At 28.8% G+C, this 20493-nt stretch overlaps 1 protein-coding gene across 2 annotated transcripts in view; it reads left to right on the top strand.

Annotated features, from left to right (window-relative positions):
- LOC145252678 (nuclear pore complex protein Nup85-like) overlaps positions 1-20493 on the top strand; it is a 108134-nt gene that overhangs the window by 43639 nt on the left and 44002 nt on the right. For both annotated transcript variants that reach the window (XM_080112497.1, XM_080112496.1), the window contains 6 exons: positions 301-429; positions 4444-4575; positions 10961-11067; positions 12017-12100; positions 17232-17297; positions 18414-18464. In XM_080112497.1, coding sequence (XP_079968623.1) covers positions 301-429; positions 4444-4575; positions 10961-11067; positions 12017-12100; positions 17232-17297; positions 18414-18464 — 569 coding nt within the window. The remainder of the gene's footprint in view (positions 1-300; positions 430-4443; positions 4576-10960; positions 11068-12016; positions 12101-17231; positions 17298-18413; positions 18465-20493) is intronic.

Here is a 20493-nt window from a genome sequence, read left to right as displayed (position 1 = left end):
TGTGTGTATGGTGGAGGTGAAGGAATAAGAGAAGGAACTTCTAGACATAAGGTTTAGAATCATTAAATCTTGATTTTCATCTTTGTAAGAGAACATAAAAGTGGTGCAAAATTATTTTAAGTAATTTTACCTGTTCTGGGTCAGGTATTAAATTATTTTATAGAAAAGATTCCTTCTGCTTTTGAAGTGAAAATTTCAATTTGAATTCATTTTTGCATCTTTTTTCTTTTACTTGATTTAACAATTCACTCTTTTAATATCTGGTCTTTTCTGCCCCCTCCTTTTTTTTTCCTTTTTTAGAATTTTATGTCCCAAGGTCGATCTTTACCAGAATTTGACATCAAATGGCGGCATTGGCGTGATGAATGTGAACGACGACTTGAAGCTGGAGACTTTATCACGGATGAAAATCTCACAACAATGGCGAAGGTGGGTTATTATTTTCTTTGTTTTAATTTTTTAGACAAATTAAAGAAGAAATGTGTGACAAAATGCAAATAAAAAGATAGAACCGATGCCCATGTTATTGTTTTATAAAAGAAAAAGTTTTTATGTATAAAAATCCTTTGGATTTAAAGCTATAAGGGACACTTTAGATATTGAGTCATGAGAGAAAATGTAGCAAATAAAATCTTTTTGTTTTGATGTTCATCAGAGTTTCTAAATTGAGGTTATAATTGTTTTGTTTTTTTTGTTTTATTTTGGAGAAAGAAAAATGCATCAGATTTTTATCGTTCGAAACAGATGATAATTATTAAGATAAAATCTTAAAAAATTCTTTCAATTTTACATTTGTTCATTTTTATTTCTGGATCCACACTTTTGTACACATAAATTGTAAAAATAGAATTTCTCATTGTTGTTGTATTGTGGGGGTACACATTTATAAAAGAAGGAATAGACAGTAGAAAAGTAATGGATGTCATTTAAGCGGGGAAGGGGGGTGCATTATCGAAGAGGGGAATACAGTCAACCTTTGGAAGGGGTTCACGTACAAAGTTCATAATACAAGAAAGGAGGAGAACTAGGCTACATACTATTAGCAAAACAAGTGAACAAGAATTCAAAAGTCAGAGATAACAGCCAGGTGTCCTGCCCCTCCTCGATGTGCTTACCGGTTGCTACTTGACAACAACTCGCTAAGTATGGGCCATGGGTACATTGTTCTTCTGGCTATTTTTTTTTTCTTAATTAGCTATGCCTTTTTTTGGGTGGCGGGGAAGGGGTTGACATCTCATTCTTCATATTTAATGGTTATCACTGTTTAATTCTTACATTATTATTATAATTTATTTTCAATTACAATCCATATTGTTCATATTCTAATCATTAATTGATAGTTATTATGTTTCATTTGTATCGTCAGTTTTGGTTAATTTAGTTGGGTACACCAGCTATAATAGTTGGTGTCTTTTTCATATCTGTAACCAAAACTACATCACAGATCTCAAATATATTTATATCATCCAATTTTTATTTTTTGAATATTGAGAAATACATATGCATGCCAGGTGCATAATTTTGCTAGTCTTGTAATACAAACTCAAAGACTGCCAGAAAATAAACATTTGAATGGTTGGGTTTATTGAGGTGATAACTAGAATTACCATTTATTGAGATGATAACTAGAATTACCATTTATTGAGATGATAACTAGAATTACCATTTATTGAGATGATAACTAGAATTACCATTTATTGAGGTGATAACTAGAATTACCATTTATTGAGATGATAACTAGAATTACCATTTATTGAGATGATAACTAGAATTACCATTTATTGAGATGATAACTAGAATTACCATTTATTGAGGTGATAACTAGAATTACCATTTATTGAGATGATAACTAGAATTACCATTTATTGAGATGATAACTAGAATTACCATTTATTGAGATGATAACTAGAATTACCATTTATTGAGAGGATAACTAGAATTACCATTTATTGAGATGATAACTAGAATTACCATTTATTGAGATGATAACTAGAATTACCATTTATTGAGATGATAACTAGAATTACCATTTATTGAGAGGATAACTAGAATTACCATTTATTGAGGTGATAACTAGAATTACCATTTATTGAGATGATAACTAGAATTACCATTTATTGAGGTGATAACTAGAATTACCATTTATTGAGGTGATAACTAGAATTACCATTTATTGAGGTGATAACTAGAATTACCATTTATTGAGGTGATAACTAGAATTACCATTTATTGAGGTGATAACTAGAATTACCATTTATTGAGAGGATAACTAGAATTACCATTTATTGAGATGATAACTAGAATTACCATTTATTGAGATGATAACTAGAATTACCATTTATTGAGGTGATAACTAGAATTACCATTTATTGAGGTGATAACTAGAATTACCATTTATTGAGATGATAACTAGAATTACCATTTATTGAGGTGATAACTAGAATTACCATTTATTGAGAGGATAACTAGAATTACCATTTATTGAGGTGATAACTAGAATTACCATTTATTGAGATGATAACTAGAATTACCATTTATTGAGATGATAACTAGAATTACCATTTATTGAGATGATAACTAGAATTACCATTTATTGAGGTGATAACTAGAATTACCATTTATTGAGATGATAACTAGAATTACCATTTATTGAGAGGATAACTAGAATTACCATTTATTGAGATGATAACTAGAATTACCATTTATTGAGATGATAACTAGAATTACCATTTATTGAGAGGATAACTAGAATTACCATTTATTGAGATGATAACTAGAATTACCATTTATTGAGATGATAACTAGAATTACCATTTATTGAGATGATAACTAGAATTACCATTTATTGAGAGGATAACTAGAATTACCATTTATTGAGGTGATAACTAGAATTACCATTTATTGAGATGATAACTAGAATTACCATTTATTGAGGTGATAACTAGAATTACCATTTATTGAGGTGATAACTAGAATTACCATTTATTGAGGTGATAACTAGAATTACCATTTATTGAGGTGATAACTAGAATTACCATTTATTGAGGTGATAACTAGAATTACCATTTATTGAGATGATAACTAGAATTACCATTTATTGAGATGATAACTAGAATTACCATTTATTGAGGTGATAACTAGAATTACCATTTATTGAGGTGATAACTAGAATTACCATTTGTTGAGGTGATAACTAGAATTACCATTTATTGAGGTGATAACTAGAATTACCATTTATTGAGGTGATAACTAGAATTACCATTTATTGAGGTGATAACTAGAATTACCATTTGTTGAGGTGATAACTAGAATTACCATTTATTGAGGTGATAACTAGAATTACCATTTATTGAGGTGATAACTAGAATTACCATTTATTGAGGTGATAACTAGAATTACCATTTATTGAGATGATAACTAGAATTACCATTTATTGAGATGATAACTAGAATTACCATTTATTGAGGTGATAACTAGAATTACCATTTGTTGAGGTGATAACTAGAATTACCATTTGTTGAGGTGATAACTAGAATTACCATTTATTGAGATGATAACTAGAATTACCATTTATTGAGGTGATAACTAGAATTACCATTTATTGAGGTGATAACTAGAATTACCATTTGTTGAGGTGATAACTAGAATTACCATTTATTGAGGTGATAACTAGAATTACCATTTATTGAGGTGATAACTAGAATTACCATTTATTGAGGTGATAACTAGAATTACCATTTATTGAGGTGATAACTAGAATTACCATTTGTTGAGGTGATAACTAGAATTACCATTTATTGAGGTGATAACTAGAATTACCATTTATTGAGGTGATAACTAGAATTACCATTTATTGAGGTGATAACTAGAATTACCATTTACATCGTCTGGTAGTGAAAAAGTGGATTAAAAAGTGACAAGCTTTCCAATCAACTTTATCCTCATACAAGGATGTGAGTTCTCCATTTAAATTGTTTGTTAAAGAAGGTTTCTATTTCTAGTGATAATGGTGACTCCTCCACATGAGCATGGGAGTGCGTCTCCTTTAAATTGGAAATTGATAGAGGCGGCCACATTTCCCTCAGATTGGGAAATTCATTCTGATTTCAACTTTTTTTTACTCGCATCCCTGCTTATGGCAGACATTACACTAGGTGACCCCTGCTCTCTATTAAAAATAACTTATAAATTCTTATTTTGAAATACTTAGAAAATTTTCCTTAAAAGCCTCTTGTCTGTAAATATTTAAATGATTTTTCTTTTCTAGTATTTCATGATACAATAAAATTATTTTTTTGATATCTAAAAATATATTTATTTTATTATTTGTTGAATTACATTATATTTTATGATTTGTTGAATTACATTATATTTTATGATTTGTTGAATTACATTATATTTTATGATTTGTTGAATTACATTATATTTTATGATTTGTTGTAGATATTGTGTGGTGATGACAAAGTCTTTTATCAAATGAAGGATTATTGTGAAACTTGGTTTCACATGTTAGTGTCTCGTCTCTTCTACCAGAATCCTGTTGTAAAAAATTCTGAATTACAACATTACATTCAAGTAAGAAGTTTTTGTTTTCTTTTCATTTGAAGACATTTTTACCATTTTTTAAATTTGACATTTCTTTTCATTGCTTTGAAGACATTTTTACCATTTTTTAAATTTGACATTTCTTTTCATTACTTTGAAGACATTTTTACCATTTTTTAAATTTGACATTTCTTTTCATTACTTTGAAGACATTTTTACCATTTTTTAAATTTGACATTTCTTTTCATTACTTTGAAGACATTTTTACCATTTTTTAAATTTGACATTTCTTTTCATTGCTTTGAAGACATTTTTACCATTTTTTAAATTTGACATTTCTTTTCATTACTTTGAAGACATTTTTACCATTTTTTAAATTTGACATTTCTTTTCATTACTTTGAAGACATTTTTACCATTTTTTAAATTTGACATTTCTTTTCATTACTTTGAAGACATTTTTACCATTTTTTAAATTTAACATTTCTTTTCATTACTTTGAAGACATTTTTTTTTGCTTTCTTTTCATTACTTTGAAGACATTTTTTTTTTTGCTTTTTTTTCATTACTTTGAAGACATTTTTACCATTTTTTAAATTTGACATTTCTTTTCATTACTTTGAAGACATTTTTACCATTTTTTAAATTTGACATTTCTTTTCATTACTTTGAAGACATTTTTACCATTTTTTAAATTTGACATTTCTTTTCATTGCTTTGAAGACATTTTTACCATTTTTTAAATTTGACATTTCTTTTCATTACTTTGAAGACATTTTTACCATTTTTTAAATTTGACATTTCTTTTCATTACTTTGAAGACATTTTTACCATTTTTTAAATTTGACATTTCTTTTCATTACTTTGAAGACATTTTTACCATTTTTTAAATTTGACATTTCTTTTCATTGCTTTGAAGACATTTTTACCATTTTTTAAATTTGACATTTCTTTTCATTACTTTGAAGACATTTTTACCATTTTTTAAATTTGACATTTCTTTTCATTACTTTGAAGACATTTTTACCATTTTTTAAATTTGACATTTCTTTTCATTACTTTGAAGACATTTTTACCATTTTTTAAATTTAACATTTCTTTTCATTACTTTGAAGACATTTTTTTTTGCTTTCTTTTCATTACTTTGAAGACATTTTTTTTTTTGCTTTTTTTTCATTACTTTGAAGACATTTTTACCATTTTTTAAATTTGACATTTCTTTTCATTACTTTGAAGACATTTTTACCATTTTTTAAATTTGACATTTCTTTTCATTACTTTGAAGACATTTTTACCATTTTTTAAATTTGACATTTCTTTTCATTACTTTGAAGACATTTTTACCATTTTTTAAATTTGACATTTCTTTTCATTGCTTTGAAGACATTTTTACCATTTTTTAAATTTGACATTTCTTTTCATTGCTTTGAAGACATTTTTACCATTTTTTAAATTTGACATTTCTTTTCATTACTTTGAAGACATTTTTACCATTTTTTAAATTTGACATTTCTTTTCATTACTTTGAAGACATTTTTACCATTTTTTAAATTTGACATTTCTTTTCATTACTTTGAAGACATTTTTACCATTTTTTAAATTTAACATTTCTTTTCATTACTTTGAAGACATTTTTTTTTTGCTTTCTTTTCATTACTTTGAAGACATTTTTTTTTTTTGCTTTTTTTTCATTACTTTGAAGACATTTTTACCATTTTTTAAATTTGACATTTCTTTTCATTACTTTGAAGACATTTTTACCATTTTTTAAATTTGACATTTCTTTTCATTACTTTGAAGACATTTTTACCATTTTTTAAATTTAACATTTCTTTTCATTACTTTGAAGACATTTTTTTTTTGCTTTCTTTTCATTACTTTGAAGACATTTTTACCATTTTTTAAATTTGACATTTCTTTTCATTACTTTGAAGACATTTTTACCATTTTTTAAATTTGACATTTCTTTTCATTGCTTTGAAGACATTTTTACCATTTTTTAAATTTGACATTTCTTTTTATTACTTTGAAGACATTTTTACCATTTTTTAAATTTGACATTTCTTTTCATTACTTTGAAGACATTTTTACCATTTTTTAAATTTGACATTTCTTTTCATTGCTTTGAAGACATTTTTACCATTTTTTAAATTTGACATTTCTTTTCATTACTTTGAAGACATTTTTACCATTTTTTAAATTTGACATTTCTTTTCATTACTTTGAAGACATTTTTACCATTTTTTAAATTTGACATTTCTTTTCATTACTTTGAAGACATTTTTACCATTTTTTAAATTTGACATTTCTTTTCATTACTTTGAAGACATTTTTACCATTTTTTAAATTTGACATTTCTTTTCATTACTTTGAAGACATTTTTACCATTTTTTTAAATTTGACATTTCTTTTCATTGCTTTGAAGACATTTTTACCATTTTTTAAATTTGACATTTCTTTTCATTACTTTGAAGACATTTTTACCATTTTTTAAATTTGACATTTCTTTTCATTACTTTGAAGACATTTTTACCATTTTTTAAATTTGACATTTCTTTTCATTACTTTGAAGACATTTTTACCATTTTTTAAATTTGACATTTCTTTTCATTACTTTGAAGACATTTTTACCATTTTTTAAATTTAACATTTCTTTTCATTACTTTGAAGACATTTTTTTTTTGCTTTCTTTTCATTACTTTGAAGACATTTTTTTTTTTTGCTTTTTTTTCATTACTTTGAAGACATTTTTACCATTTTTTAAATTTGACATTTCTTTTCATTACTTTGAAGACATTTTTACCATTTTTTAAATTTGACATTTCTTTTCATTACTTTGAAGACATTTTTACCATTTTTTAAATTTAACATTTCTTTTCATTACTTTGAAGACATTTTTTTTTTGCTTTCTTTTCATTACTTTGAAGACATTTTTACCATTTTTTAAATTTAACATTTCTTTTCATTACTTTGAAAACATTTTTTTTTTTTGCTTTTTTTTCATTACTTTGAAGACATTTTTACCATTTGACAGCTTTTTAACTTTAATAAAAAATAAAAGTATTTCTTTTGATTTACGTATTCCTTAGTTCTTGTTAATAAACCTTGTATATTTGTATTTGTGGCCATTATTCTTTAATAATCACCTTCAGCCAAACCTTACAAAATAATATAAAGCAATGGTAATGAAAAGTTTGTAGGAATTTGATACAACCAACCAACTCGTTTGGGAAATTGTTTTAAAAATAGTAAATTTCTAAATATCAGATTTTATGGAGAATATTGCATTCATATAATAGATAATAATTCCCAACAAATGAAGCCATTAACAGAAATTAAAAGCGAAACCATAAGATCTTCAGTTTGACATTCAACCAACTGAAGTGGGAACCATGAAAAGCATTGGAAATGATCTTAATCATCCAAAATAATTTATTTGGCTTTAACTACGTTTTTCATTTAATATAAGATAATAAGAAATGTAAATAAAAATTATATAAGAAACTGCATGAGAAAAATATCCATGTTTTTTTTTGTTAGAAAACAGTCAAAAACAAGAATAATCTTAATTTAGACAGAAAACATTTTTACTTTGATTATATTCATTTTTTTTCTTTAACATTTTACTTTGACTTAACTACTTATTGGCATTAAAAACAATTTAATATTTAATCAAAAAAATAAATGGATAAACATTAGGAATAGTGTTGTAAATTATTTTAATGGTCGCAAACAATTTATACAACTACAATTAGAAATGTAAATAAAAATTCTATGAGAAAAATATCTGGAACAAGAGTATTTTTAATCCTAAAGTCTGGAATAATATGTGGGTGGCTAAGAGGTCTGCATTTGCACTTGACGTAACAATAATATCGTCAGGTTTATGTTTGTGCTTGTCATTTATAAAAAGGAATATGTTTTACTAAATTTTATTTTCAGCAATAATATTGAGGGCTTAACATTTATAAAATTCCCTTTACATTTATAAAAAGGTAATGCATTTAACTTTAGCTACTTTTAGAAACAGAATCTTGCATTATTAGTAAAGAATAAATTCCCAACAAAGAAAGCAGATGCCATGACTTGAAACAGAAACTGTAAACTTCAGTCTATAAATAGAGCTTAAAACATTATCATAATTATAGCTTTGACTTGATAGATTTGATACATGGCATGTTTCAAAACATGAATGCAATATATCAATAATCTATAAAAATGAGAATGTGTGTGTGAGGACACTTCTCAACTTATATACTCAACAAACTTTTGACCTGCACACTTGAAATTTAGTATACTGTAATTCAGACATGTGGAAAACTTTTTAGTCTGTTTTCATCTAGAAAAAAGGGCTGCTAAGAGATCAGAATTGAAAAATTGGTACGTGGATGTCAACGGATTTTTATCTGTTTGTCAACTGTTTCATGAGGTTTGAAAACACTTTTTCAAGTCGTAGCAAGCTGGTCTAATGGTTATCATACTTGACTCATTGGTTTTGGTTTAGATCTCAGCTTGTATTTTTTTTTTTTTTTACTTACAAGAGGTGAACTGTTTAGGAAAAAAAAAACAATACTCATATGCACATATTTTCTTTTGTTTTTTTTGTTTTTTTTAAAGAAATTTAACATTACATTTAATACTAGGCAACGCTGGATACATCTTCTAGTATAACAATAAATGAATGGGTAAATATTTTTAATAGCATTTGAAATTATTTTACTAGTCCCAAACAATTTATTTAGCTTTAACTATGCACTAGCATTTCAGCCCAGGGTTGCCCGGGTGTTTGGAGGTGAATGTTGAGCAAAAAAAAAAAAAAAAGTGCTAGTAGGAAGGCAGGTTCAAACCCGTACCGTGAAGGAGGAAAAGAATGGGAAAAAAACGTGACGTCTTTGCTGTTACGACCACCATCAAACAACCGGGAGTGACATAGGTTTTAATTAAGGCTAGACAATCAAAAAGAGGGGATGGCTTTCGAAAATATCGGTGAAAAAAGCGACCCCTTCCTGTAGAAAAGTGCCCAGTTGAGGGTGAAGAAATTAATGTTTTTAGCCAATTTTTCGTCTGAAGAGTCGAGCTTTAAACAATACTGATCTTGTGAAAATCCGTTGCCTCTGTCGAAAGTTTTAGGGAGATATGCAAACATACATACATACATACATACATTTATATATTGATAGCTCAAATTGTCGACCCAAACCAATTAAAAAACTTGCCCTATTTCTGAATACCCTTTATGTAAAATTTCAAATGTTTAGACCAGAAATCGTCTGAGTAATTTGGTAGAGACTGCATAGGTCAATTTTTTTTTTTAACTTTGACCCCTACTATGACCCCTTATTGTTTTGGGCTCAAATTAAGTTATTAAGTTTGATCCATATCCAAGGAACCTATATCTAAAATTTCAATTGTTTAGACCCAAAATTGGCAGAGGAGTTTGGTAGAGTTCTCAAAGGTCAACTCGTTGAACTTTGACCCCTTAACAACCAAATTTCTGGCCGAAAACGGATTACAAAGATTTTCCCAAATCTCAGTACCCTGTATATCAAATTTCGAGTCTGTAGACGTAAACTTGACAGAGTTATTGCGTAGGAAAATGTACACACACACACAGACACATGTTCACTTTTATAGATATATAGTTTGGATGTGGTTTTTTCCAGTTATATAATCCTTTCAGCCTACCAAAAATATGTAACTTATAACCATGAAGAATGAAAATCAAGATGCAGAAGGCACCACTAAAATGAAAAAATATCCAATGATATTCACATTTGTAGTTGTGGCCGGCATAGAATATAACATTAAGAATGCTTACATCAAAATATTAACCTTTTCATTTGTATTTAACTCTGGGGTCATGAATAAAGACATGATTCCATTTTTCTAGCAAAAAATGAGATGTACCAGCTTAGTTTTAAAATTCAAGGATGATTTTTCTGTGTTTTAACTAGAAAAGGCGGATTTCAGCTTAAATATCTAGAACCTTTCATGGATGGGAATTCTCTGATTTTGTTTTTAAGCAATCTTATTTTTATTATAAGAAAAGTCAAAATGCTAAATCTGTAATGTTTTGTTGCTGTTTGAGTGGATTTTAATATCTGAAAACTGAAAATGTTAATTTTACTGCAAATACTCATGATGGAAATTGTTACATTCTCCCACATGCACACTATCTTTCTGTTAATTTTCACTTTTTTACTTGAAACTGATTGGAGTTTAGGAAAGAAGTTGTGTTTTTGTTTATATTCAATTTCACACACACACATCTGTGCTTCACCAGGTTAGGAAATTTGTCTGTTTCACTTTTAAAAAAAAATTTTTTTTATTTTTTCATTTTTTTTTTTTATACCACTTTTGAAAATAAAGATTTGGTATCCTATGTGTTCTCTTTCTGTATCCTTTTTAATTTTTAGCCGTGCCTTAACATGTACCAAGGAGACAGTAGCCAGACTGCTCAGCTGGACAACATCCTTGTGTCTGTGTTTGAATTTAATATTAACCATATGATTCGAGATTGTAGGTAGGTAGCAACCGTTTTAATCTTTGATTCTTTTCTTTTTAATCTTTAGCACATTTTTTTTAACCTCATAAAAACAATAAGAATATCAGATAGAAAGGAAAATGTTTTTTATAAAGGTTTTTGTTTTACAAAAGTGTAACATCATTACTGTATTTTCTAATCACAATGGTGATAAATCTTTGATTTTGTTGTCTAAATTATCTTTGCTCTAATGTTAATTGATGAAACAAAAGCAATGATTTCATATTTGGTCCAGATTTTTGTGGCCAACTTAAAACAATATTCACACCTTAAAACATCCATCTCTTATACATAAAGTAAACATGATTGTATGTTTGTGTTCAATGACTTTTTTAATACAAGCTACATAATAAAATCGGTTTTGTCACTCATAGAAGGCAAATATTGGTCTGTGTTATTAAAAGATTAAAATTGTATTTCTGATCAGTTGTAACGTTTAATCTTAATATTTTATTTTTAATTCATCATAAATAGAGGAAAAAGGATAAACTAACTTTTATTTTCTCCCAATACCCTCATGAGTACTGGGAAGAAATTTACTAAGACAAATTTTTACTGCAAAGAAAAAAGTGAAAAAAAATTTTATTTCACTTTTTGTTGCCTTTCACTGACCCATGTTTGACTATGGAGAAAGAGAAGAAAATGAAAGAAAGTAAAAAGAAAAAAAAAACAGGAAGAAAAACAGAGCTTTTAAGCAGCAGTTCCCATTCATCTTGTTCTTCTCATTTCACACATTTTAAATTACAATCTTAAGCAGTTTTTACTTTTACTTTTTTCTGTATGTAGGAATTAGAACCTGACTGATATTGAGTATCCCTAGTATATAAATGTTTGTGTAAATCACATACAATTTTGTCGAGTTGATAATAAAAAAATTTGAAGCTTTTAAAAAAAATTTTCTTTTTTTTTTTTTTTTTTTTTTTTTCAGCACTTACCTTGGCAGTTGGTGGTTTACTGCCCATTTAGCTGATCTTCTTTGCCACAGTGGCCACTTGGAAGTACAGAAATTGAAGTATGTTTTTCATTTCTATTTCTTTAAAATTGTTGCCTTTTAATTTGAGCGTTAGGATTCTATCACATAATTTTGTCACATTTATTATGAACAAAAATAATTTTTGAGGACAAAGATTACTGAATCTTGCTTTAATTGCTTCTGTTGTATCACTTTTAAAGAATTCTAGCAAAAAAACTGACCCACTCAATTATTGCCCCATTAGCCTTCTCCCTCTCTTCGCCAAAATCTTTGAGTCCTTAATTAGTCAAGGAGTAGTCCACCACCTTATAAATAATAAACTCTTTCTCAATCAACAATATGGATGTAGGCAAGCCCATTCTACTGCAGATATCCTAATTGTAATCTCTGAATTTATATACTACGCACTGGATAAGGCAGGAGAGGCTAGGGCAATAGGTCTAGATATATTTTAAGCCTTTGACAGGATTTGGTATGATGGTCTTCTCATGAAAATGAAATCATGATATTACTGGACGAATACTTAACATAATCAAATCCTTAAATAAGAGAAAAATCCAGGTTGTCCTTGATGGTCAGGTCATATAAATGCGGGTGTGCCACAAGGGTTGGTCGATCCTTGGACCTTTATTATTCCTGATATTCATAAATGACCTCCCTGATAAAATTGTCTATGAGATGTATATATTTGCTGATGATATCACAGTCTATAACATACTCTAAGGGAAAACAAATTAACACATATCTAATGACTGAAACTTTAAAAAAGACCTCCAGTCTGTAATGGAATGGGGGCATAAATAGATGGTAACATTCAATGCTGCTAAGACTAAGCTTGTTTCTTTTAATAATTACCAGAAACCTTCTCAACCACTGATTGTCATGACTAATAATATACTACCTGAAAAGTACTTCGTTCAGGCTCCTCATTCTAACATAGAATGTGCTCTGATGAACTCCACTCATTTGTACCCCCTTGACATAAATACCTCCAAATAACCTGACGAGCAGCAAAATCCCACCCCAACACTGTAGAAATCCGTAGATGCTAGAAAACCTTCTACTCAAATTCCCTTCTTCCCTCAATTGCTACACTTTAGAATTCCTTCCCAGATCCTTGCTTCCCTGACTGTACTGACATGCAGAAGTTCAAGTGTAATACAGATAGATATCTTACTGCTCAACTCTCTACATAGTATCTCTATAAATTTGATCTCCGTTATTATCCCCTTATACCAAAGTCGTGCTGTGCTGTGTTTAGGGTGAAATATCAGTAAAAAAAATAAAATAATTTTAGGAAAGATTGGAATGTAGATTTGAATGGTTACAATCTTTGTCAACTTTTGTGACATGCAAGTGATAAACCTGTTACAAATAAAGTACGCAAAAGAGGACTGTTAAAGAGGACACATAAAAGGACCGTTATAGTAAACTGGTTTAACTGCCTCGCGTTATCCAGGAGTGTTGTTACTTGATTTTTTTCTTCCACAATGTTCAATCATATCATTAAAAAGCAGATGTACAAGCAGATGTAAAATAAAAAAACTTGTTAATGTTTTAATCTATATACAAAAACTTATTTGATGTAAATGACTTATGTGACAATTGAAATGCTTAAAACTTATTTTCAAATTATGAAGCGTCACAAAGTAATCCATCCTATTATTCAACTCTTAACAAAACCTGCAAAATGCATTCTGGTGAATTAAATTTTATAATCAAAGTATATTATAAATTTGATCATGAAAATTTCAATGTATCCTATTTCATTTTTTATTTTATTCTGAATATGTTTTGATTACCCATAACCATTTACCATACCCATACCATTTACCCATAAAAAAGGAATCTATTATAAAAGTAAAATTATGATACTGAAAGGAATATCCAACTAAATATAAGATGTAATCAATAAAATTGATTTGAATAGCAAAACTTTGTTTTTTAAGAACACAAATGTAAAATTTCCATAATTGATTGGTTGTTCCGAATGTGGTATTGATTTTGTAGTATGTAAGCTATTGCTGTCTAAATTTGTGAAACTGACATAAATTTTTTATATTAGATATAGAAAAGCTTCAATATTTTGAAATTGTTTTATCAATAAATCCAAATATATTAATCTTTGATCTCTGATTAGATATTTTCTTGAATTTTGTTTATTATATGTAGCATAAAAAAAACACAAGATGATTTTCCAGCCAACTATGTCCATTATTTCATACTGAATTTTGTGAACGTCTGAGTAAAGCAAATTTTTGTTTTTGTAGATATTTTTTCTTTAGAACGAAACTAAAAATAAAATCATTTTTAGAAAATAAATTTAACCTTAAACTAATTTGCATTCTTTTTTCTATTTATTGCAGGTTTTAGTGAGTTTTGTTATTTAATTATTTTTAACACCTTGAATAATCTTTTCCATACAACATCCAACTTACTGGAATTTTATGGCTTTTTTTTAATAAAGATTTATAGTCATGTAAAAATCCCTTAGAATCTAAGCAAATTATTAATAAATTTCTGCTTGCAAAAAATCATTCATCTGATATTTGTTTCCACGTAAGTTACAAGGAAAAGATTAAAAATTTGATTAATTTATAAATTCAAATTTTATTTAATAAAATATTAGTTTTTTTTAATTTTAATTTCTTTTATTTTGTGATTTTGCTTTTTACTTAAAAAATATTTTGCATGTTCTCGTATTTGAAATTTGTTTTTTACATTTTTTTTTCAATTTGTTTAAAGTTTGTAATTTCATTTTTTTTTTCTTTCAAATTATAAAAAATGCTTTATGTTCTTTTCTTTTTATATATTTTAATTGTATTTTCAATTTTACTTGTTTGGTTAAATTTGATTTCTTGTAAATCAGAAATGTTTTTAGAATTCAAAGTTAAAATGGTTGACATATTTGAAATTTTCTGACAATATTCTTAAGTGAAAGAAATAAACCAAAACTTTTTTTTTTCAGATTATATTTATTGATTTAAAAAAAAAATGCAAAAATTGCTTTAAAAAAAAAACTGATTCATTTTTTAAAAAGTGATGGCTTCATAGAATGGATGTGGATAATTTTTCCAAAATTTTTATTTCACTGGAATGACTAAAAACTTTACAAAATAAAACAATTTTAATTTGAATATAGCTTCATGAGGGGAGAGAGATGGATCTAATTAAAAAAAATGTTGCACACAGCAGTACGACTGCGACAACCGTCAAATCAACTGAATAACAAACATAAACCTGATTGCTTCCATCTACACAACGCAACACAAACAATACCGACATGACAACATGATACCAAGCACTTTAGTCAACATAACTCTGCACGGTACCAAACAATTACATCAACACAGCCCTACATAGTCCTGAACAATTACATCAACATAACTCTGCACGTTCCCAAACAATTACATCGACACAGACTTGCACAATTCCAAACAGTTCCATTGATGTGACATATTCCAAAAAACTCCATTAACACAACCCTACATGATGCGAACAATTCTATCAATACAACCTAACCCACTACCAGAACAACCTTGGAAGTTACTTGCTAAATGACTCTGGCATTGTCTTTTTCTAACCCTTAGATGATCTCATTCTCTAACCCTTGGATGATCTCATTTTCACCGAAGGTGGGTCTGCCTAAGATACTGACACACGATTCGTGAGCATTTCTGCACATGTCTGTCACACTCCTCCCTGATTTAGAGATCACACAAATAGCAATGTGGGGCTTTTGCATGGTACTTTATCTTAACAATGTTGTCCCAGGAACTTCCTTGGTGATGTTTTTGTCTGTCACATCATTGAATTCCTCCTGTCCTAGAGTGTTGGGTGCATCACTCTCTCAGGGACTTTCTTCCTGTGGTTGTTCGTATACCAGTGGTGCTTCATCGTCTGAGGAGATATTGTTGTCATGGATGGAGCAATCTTTCAGCATGCTGGATGCACATTTTTTATGTGGCGTGGTATTCCATGAACTAAGACTCATGTGGACTATTGATTTTTGTCACTGTACCCATGCTGAACTGCGTCGTACATCTTCCCGGCAGATTCTTTACCCAAACAGCATCTCCCCCCCCCCTTGTACAGACTGTACAACTGCATTGTTGGGTACCAACACTTCGATACCCTGAACACAGATCCTTTAGTTTTTATATTACGTTCGCAGCTGCAGTCTTAGCCATTTTGTCGTCCTTGGGCAGAACGTTGTGCCAGTACACTGCCTCCAAGATCATGCACCATGTTCTTGTTGCGATGCGCAGTGGAACCTCTCGATTATTCTGTTTCGCAATGATATGTGGGTGCACCAAAATTGTATGTGCACACCCCACATTCATGTAAACTCAGTAAACTTCTCTCCACAAAACACCTTGCCATTGCCAGTAAGCGACTCACTTGGTGACTCCCTTTCACAGAACACAATTTTCAACTGCTTGATAACATGAGCAGAGTCTTGTTGGTGTAACTATTTCCAGGTGGCAAAACGGCTAGGACAACAATCTATCATCTACCCATACTCTAACTTCTTATCCACAGATACACCAGTCATCTTTCACTGGATTTCTTTGATCATCCATGTTAGAAGCAGGTCTGGCACTTCATTATCCCATCCAGTTGTCACAGTGTTTACCTTTACATTGAATCAAGCTGAAATTTTCATGGTTACTATTAACAAAGAGCATCAAATACATACATGAAATTTAAAAAATCTAAGATTTTGACCATGATTGAACTTTTCAGTGTCAAAGTCATGCCAAACGTAAGACTGCAATGTAGGCCAAGTTGAGTCTCTGATATACACCACTGAAGTTTTCACTAAAAGTATGACTTTCACCTTTACTGTGACCTAGGAATACCCAAATTAAATCTAAAGTAGACCATATATAATATTTTAACCAAGTTTAGTAATGATTGGTCAAGTGATGTGGATGGTAGGTTGTACACAAACATAACAAATTCAACTGATATATAACATCCTTGGTAAAAATAAATAAGATTTAGAGTTGAGAAAAATTTTTTTTCATATCATCTTGAAATATGTTATTTTTTTATCTTAACTATTATGAAATAATTTTGTAAAATCTAAAATTAAAAAAACCAACATTTCATTGAAATAAATAAGAATAATGTTGAAATGTTTTTTCTTATATGTTTTAATTTACAGTCAAGGAGTGAACTTGAGGGAATATCTTCTGTTGGAATATGCATCAAGTTTGATGTCACACAAAAGGTAATGATGGTTTCCATGGATTTGGGAAGGATTTGTTTTTTAATGTAAAATGGTATTCGTAACATTTTAGTATACTAATTGTCAGCTTGTAACCCATATGGTGATTTGCTGATGAAATGCAACCTTTTTTTGCTGGTGATATTCATTACAATAAAAAAATTATTGTGAATGAAAACCATTTGATACGCTTTATCCGTGACATGACAGTTTAAAGACATTAAACTAAGCTGACTTTACAAATAAGATGTGTTTCAGATGTCTGTCAATGTTTTTACTACGATAGTATATATTGTATTAGCAAAATCATTTTTTTTTTATGTGTATCGTAATATGTATTGTATTGCTATATACATACATATACAAGGTCCCTACTCTTTTTATGGGTAAGTTATGGTATAACTTAACCTGATTGGTTGAACCATTAGCTATCTCTTTATTTAAATTTGTAAACATTTTGTATCTCTTTATTTACATTTGTAAACATTAGCTATCTCTTTATTTACATTTGTAAACATTTTTTTAGCAATGTTTTGAAATTTTTGAAATGAGGATTAATAATTTATATTATTTATATTAATCAGTATGGATTATTCAATATGGATCCATATTGCAACAGATAAAGTACAAAGTCATAATCAGTTCTAAGTGACAATTCAGTTCTCAGTACTAATACTGATATTAAGAATAGAATAAAAATTACTAGACTTAATCATAATTAACAGAACAAGAACAATCTACACCCGTGCATTAAATAAAGGGTTCAGTTCAAATGTACCTATTTCAGAGTTTGTCAAAAAATGCCTGAAGAAGGTCTGAGATCATATCAGCTGAAACATAGTGTGAATAACATCCACGATGAGAACAGAATAATGTAACTAATAAGCTTTTGATATTCAATTAAATTGCTGGATGATGTGAATGTTGTTGTTCGACCCCAATAAAAAGATGCGATGGGCCACATGATGTATGTCAGATGTTGAGAAAAATTGAAATAACAAAAACAACACATTAAAACAAATAGTAAGTGTGTAAATGGTTGGTAATCATTGAGTGTTGTTTTGATTTTAGGTGTTATTGAATATTTGAAACGTTTCATTTTGTTTTTTTTAATTGCAGTTTATGGGCAGTTGCAATCCATTACTTTGACTTTTGTCATGACAATGACAGGTAAAAAAATTTTAAGTACCATTTTGATTCTTTCTGTGGGTTTCACAAAGCACAATGAGCTTACAAGAACGGTCTTAGTCCTTTGAATAGAATAGAACTTTGGACATATTTTGTCCAAAAATGCAAAATTTTGAAAAGATTCGTATCCTTTGCTTTATGGATGAAAGTTTCTATAAAAAGTCTTAAGAAGAATAAAATTTCTAAAGATCCATACAGTAGATTCTGAACTAAAACCATAAAAAAATGAGATTTTAAATGTAAAATTTTTTAAATGAGAAATAAATTTGTCTTTTTTTCCAATAAAAATTGTAGAGAAATGTTGATATTTTTAGCCATTTCTAAATACATTAAAACATGAAAATATAAAATATCTTTTCTTTATGAATGATTGCTTCATGGAAATAAATTTCAAATACTTGTGTGTGTACAGTTTTAGAGGTTATGAATTTAAACAAAAATTGAATAATTTAGTAATGTTTAATTGTTTGAATGAATTACAAAATTTTATTATTCAACAAATTCTCCTGAATTGTAATTTATTAATGTTTAATTATAATTTAATTAAAATATTTTTAATTTATTGGAATAATTGAAAAATATTAATATAATTTTTTTCTTTTTTTTATTTAATTTATGCTTTTCATTTTTCATTTGCAGTAGAAAAAATAAGGTTAAGATCCAGAGATAAACAAATTGTTGCTACATTGTTAATAACTGATTCAAAATACTTTTGTAAAATAGTCTCTTATAAAAATTGATTTTTTATTTATTTGCTGTAGACGTCAAAAAAGATAAATGTCATTTTTGGAAGTGAAAATTCAATTTAATTTTCTTTATATTGAAACACAAATATTCTTTGGTTTTGTTGATTTTTAACAATTTTTGTTCACAATACATTGACTCCAAATAAATACCACAATATAAATGTGTTGTGGGAAGACCGAAATAGAGGATGTATTGCTGCTCATAAATTTGCCGACTGCAAAAGAGTAAAAAAGCCCCCCACTTCAACTATTACTTTGTCTAGATGGGATGCTAGACTGGTTTAATCAACATCATGCCACATCATCTATAAGTTCATCGCAACCATGTTTAATCTGATTTTTTAAAAAACTAAAACCTTATTCCTCTTTTTTATTTTCCTTCCAAATAGATATTTAAAGAACACTGTAAAAGAGTAATAAAAATGCAAGAGAGCTATATATATATATATATATATATATATATATGCTCAGTCCGTTAAATCCAAAGTAGCTGAGCAGCGGTTTGGTTCCCACCAGTTTTGGCAAATAGCAAACAGGATCCTGAACACAAGCGTGCGTTCTATCCCAACCATCATCAATGGACCTGAGGTCATCTCGTCAGCATCAGACAAAGCCAAACTATTTGTTAAGAACTTTTCAGCTAATTCTACCCTATGTGACAAAGGCCATCAACTCCCCGCATGTCCTCCTATAACAGACAACACGCTATGCAACATAAAAATATCTGTGCATGATGTTGCCAAGCTAATCAAGAACCTTGATTCCAGTAAAACAACTGGCCCTAAGAGAATCGTAATGAAAGAATCGTAAATCTAAGGTATTTTTTAATGATGCGATTCCGATTCCCCCAAAATACACGATTCTTACGATTAACGATTACGATTAATCTTCCCACCACTAGTCACTGCCATACTTGTGGGCAGTTAAAATTTTCTAAAATTACAAGTACCCTGTTTTCCAACCGAAAAATAAATTGGGCCAATAATTTCATATTGTCCCAAAACATTAAATACAAGCCAATCTCATTGCAAAAGATTCAGTTTAATGTGGATAGTTAAACACGTGGCTCTTCTGAGGCGCCGCTTTTGAAGGGTACAAAAGTATCTGAGAATGAACTTAGAGGAATGCCTCAAGTGATTGATAATAACCTCACTTTTGTCTAAATTAGGAGGTAATTCCTGGGAGGATGGCCTCTTTTGACCGAACAATGCTTTATTCTGACTGATCCATGAACAAATCTCCAATCCTCAATGAACAGCACCAAT

This window comes from Euprymna scolopes, chromosome 29 (genome assembly GCF_053919585.1).
Source record: "Euprymna scolopes isolate OS-2025 chromosome 29, ASM5391958v1, whole genome shotgun sequence".
Lineage (NCBI taxonomy): Eukaryota > Metazoa > Mollusca > Cephalopoda > Sepiida > Sepiolidae > Euprymna > Euprymna scolopes.
This window is presented reverse-complemented; position numbering and strand designations above follow the sequence as displayed.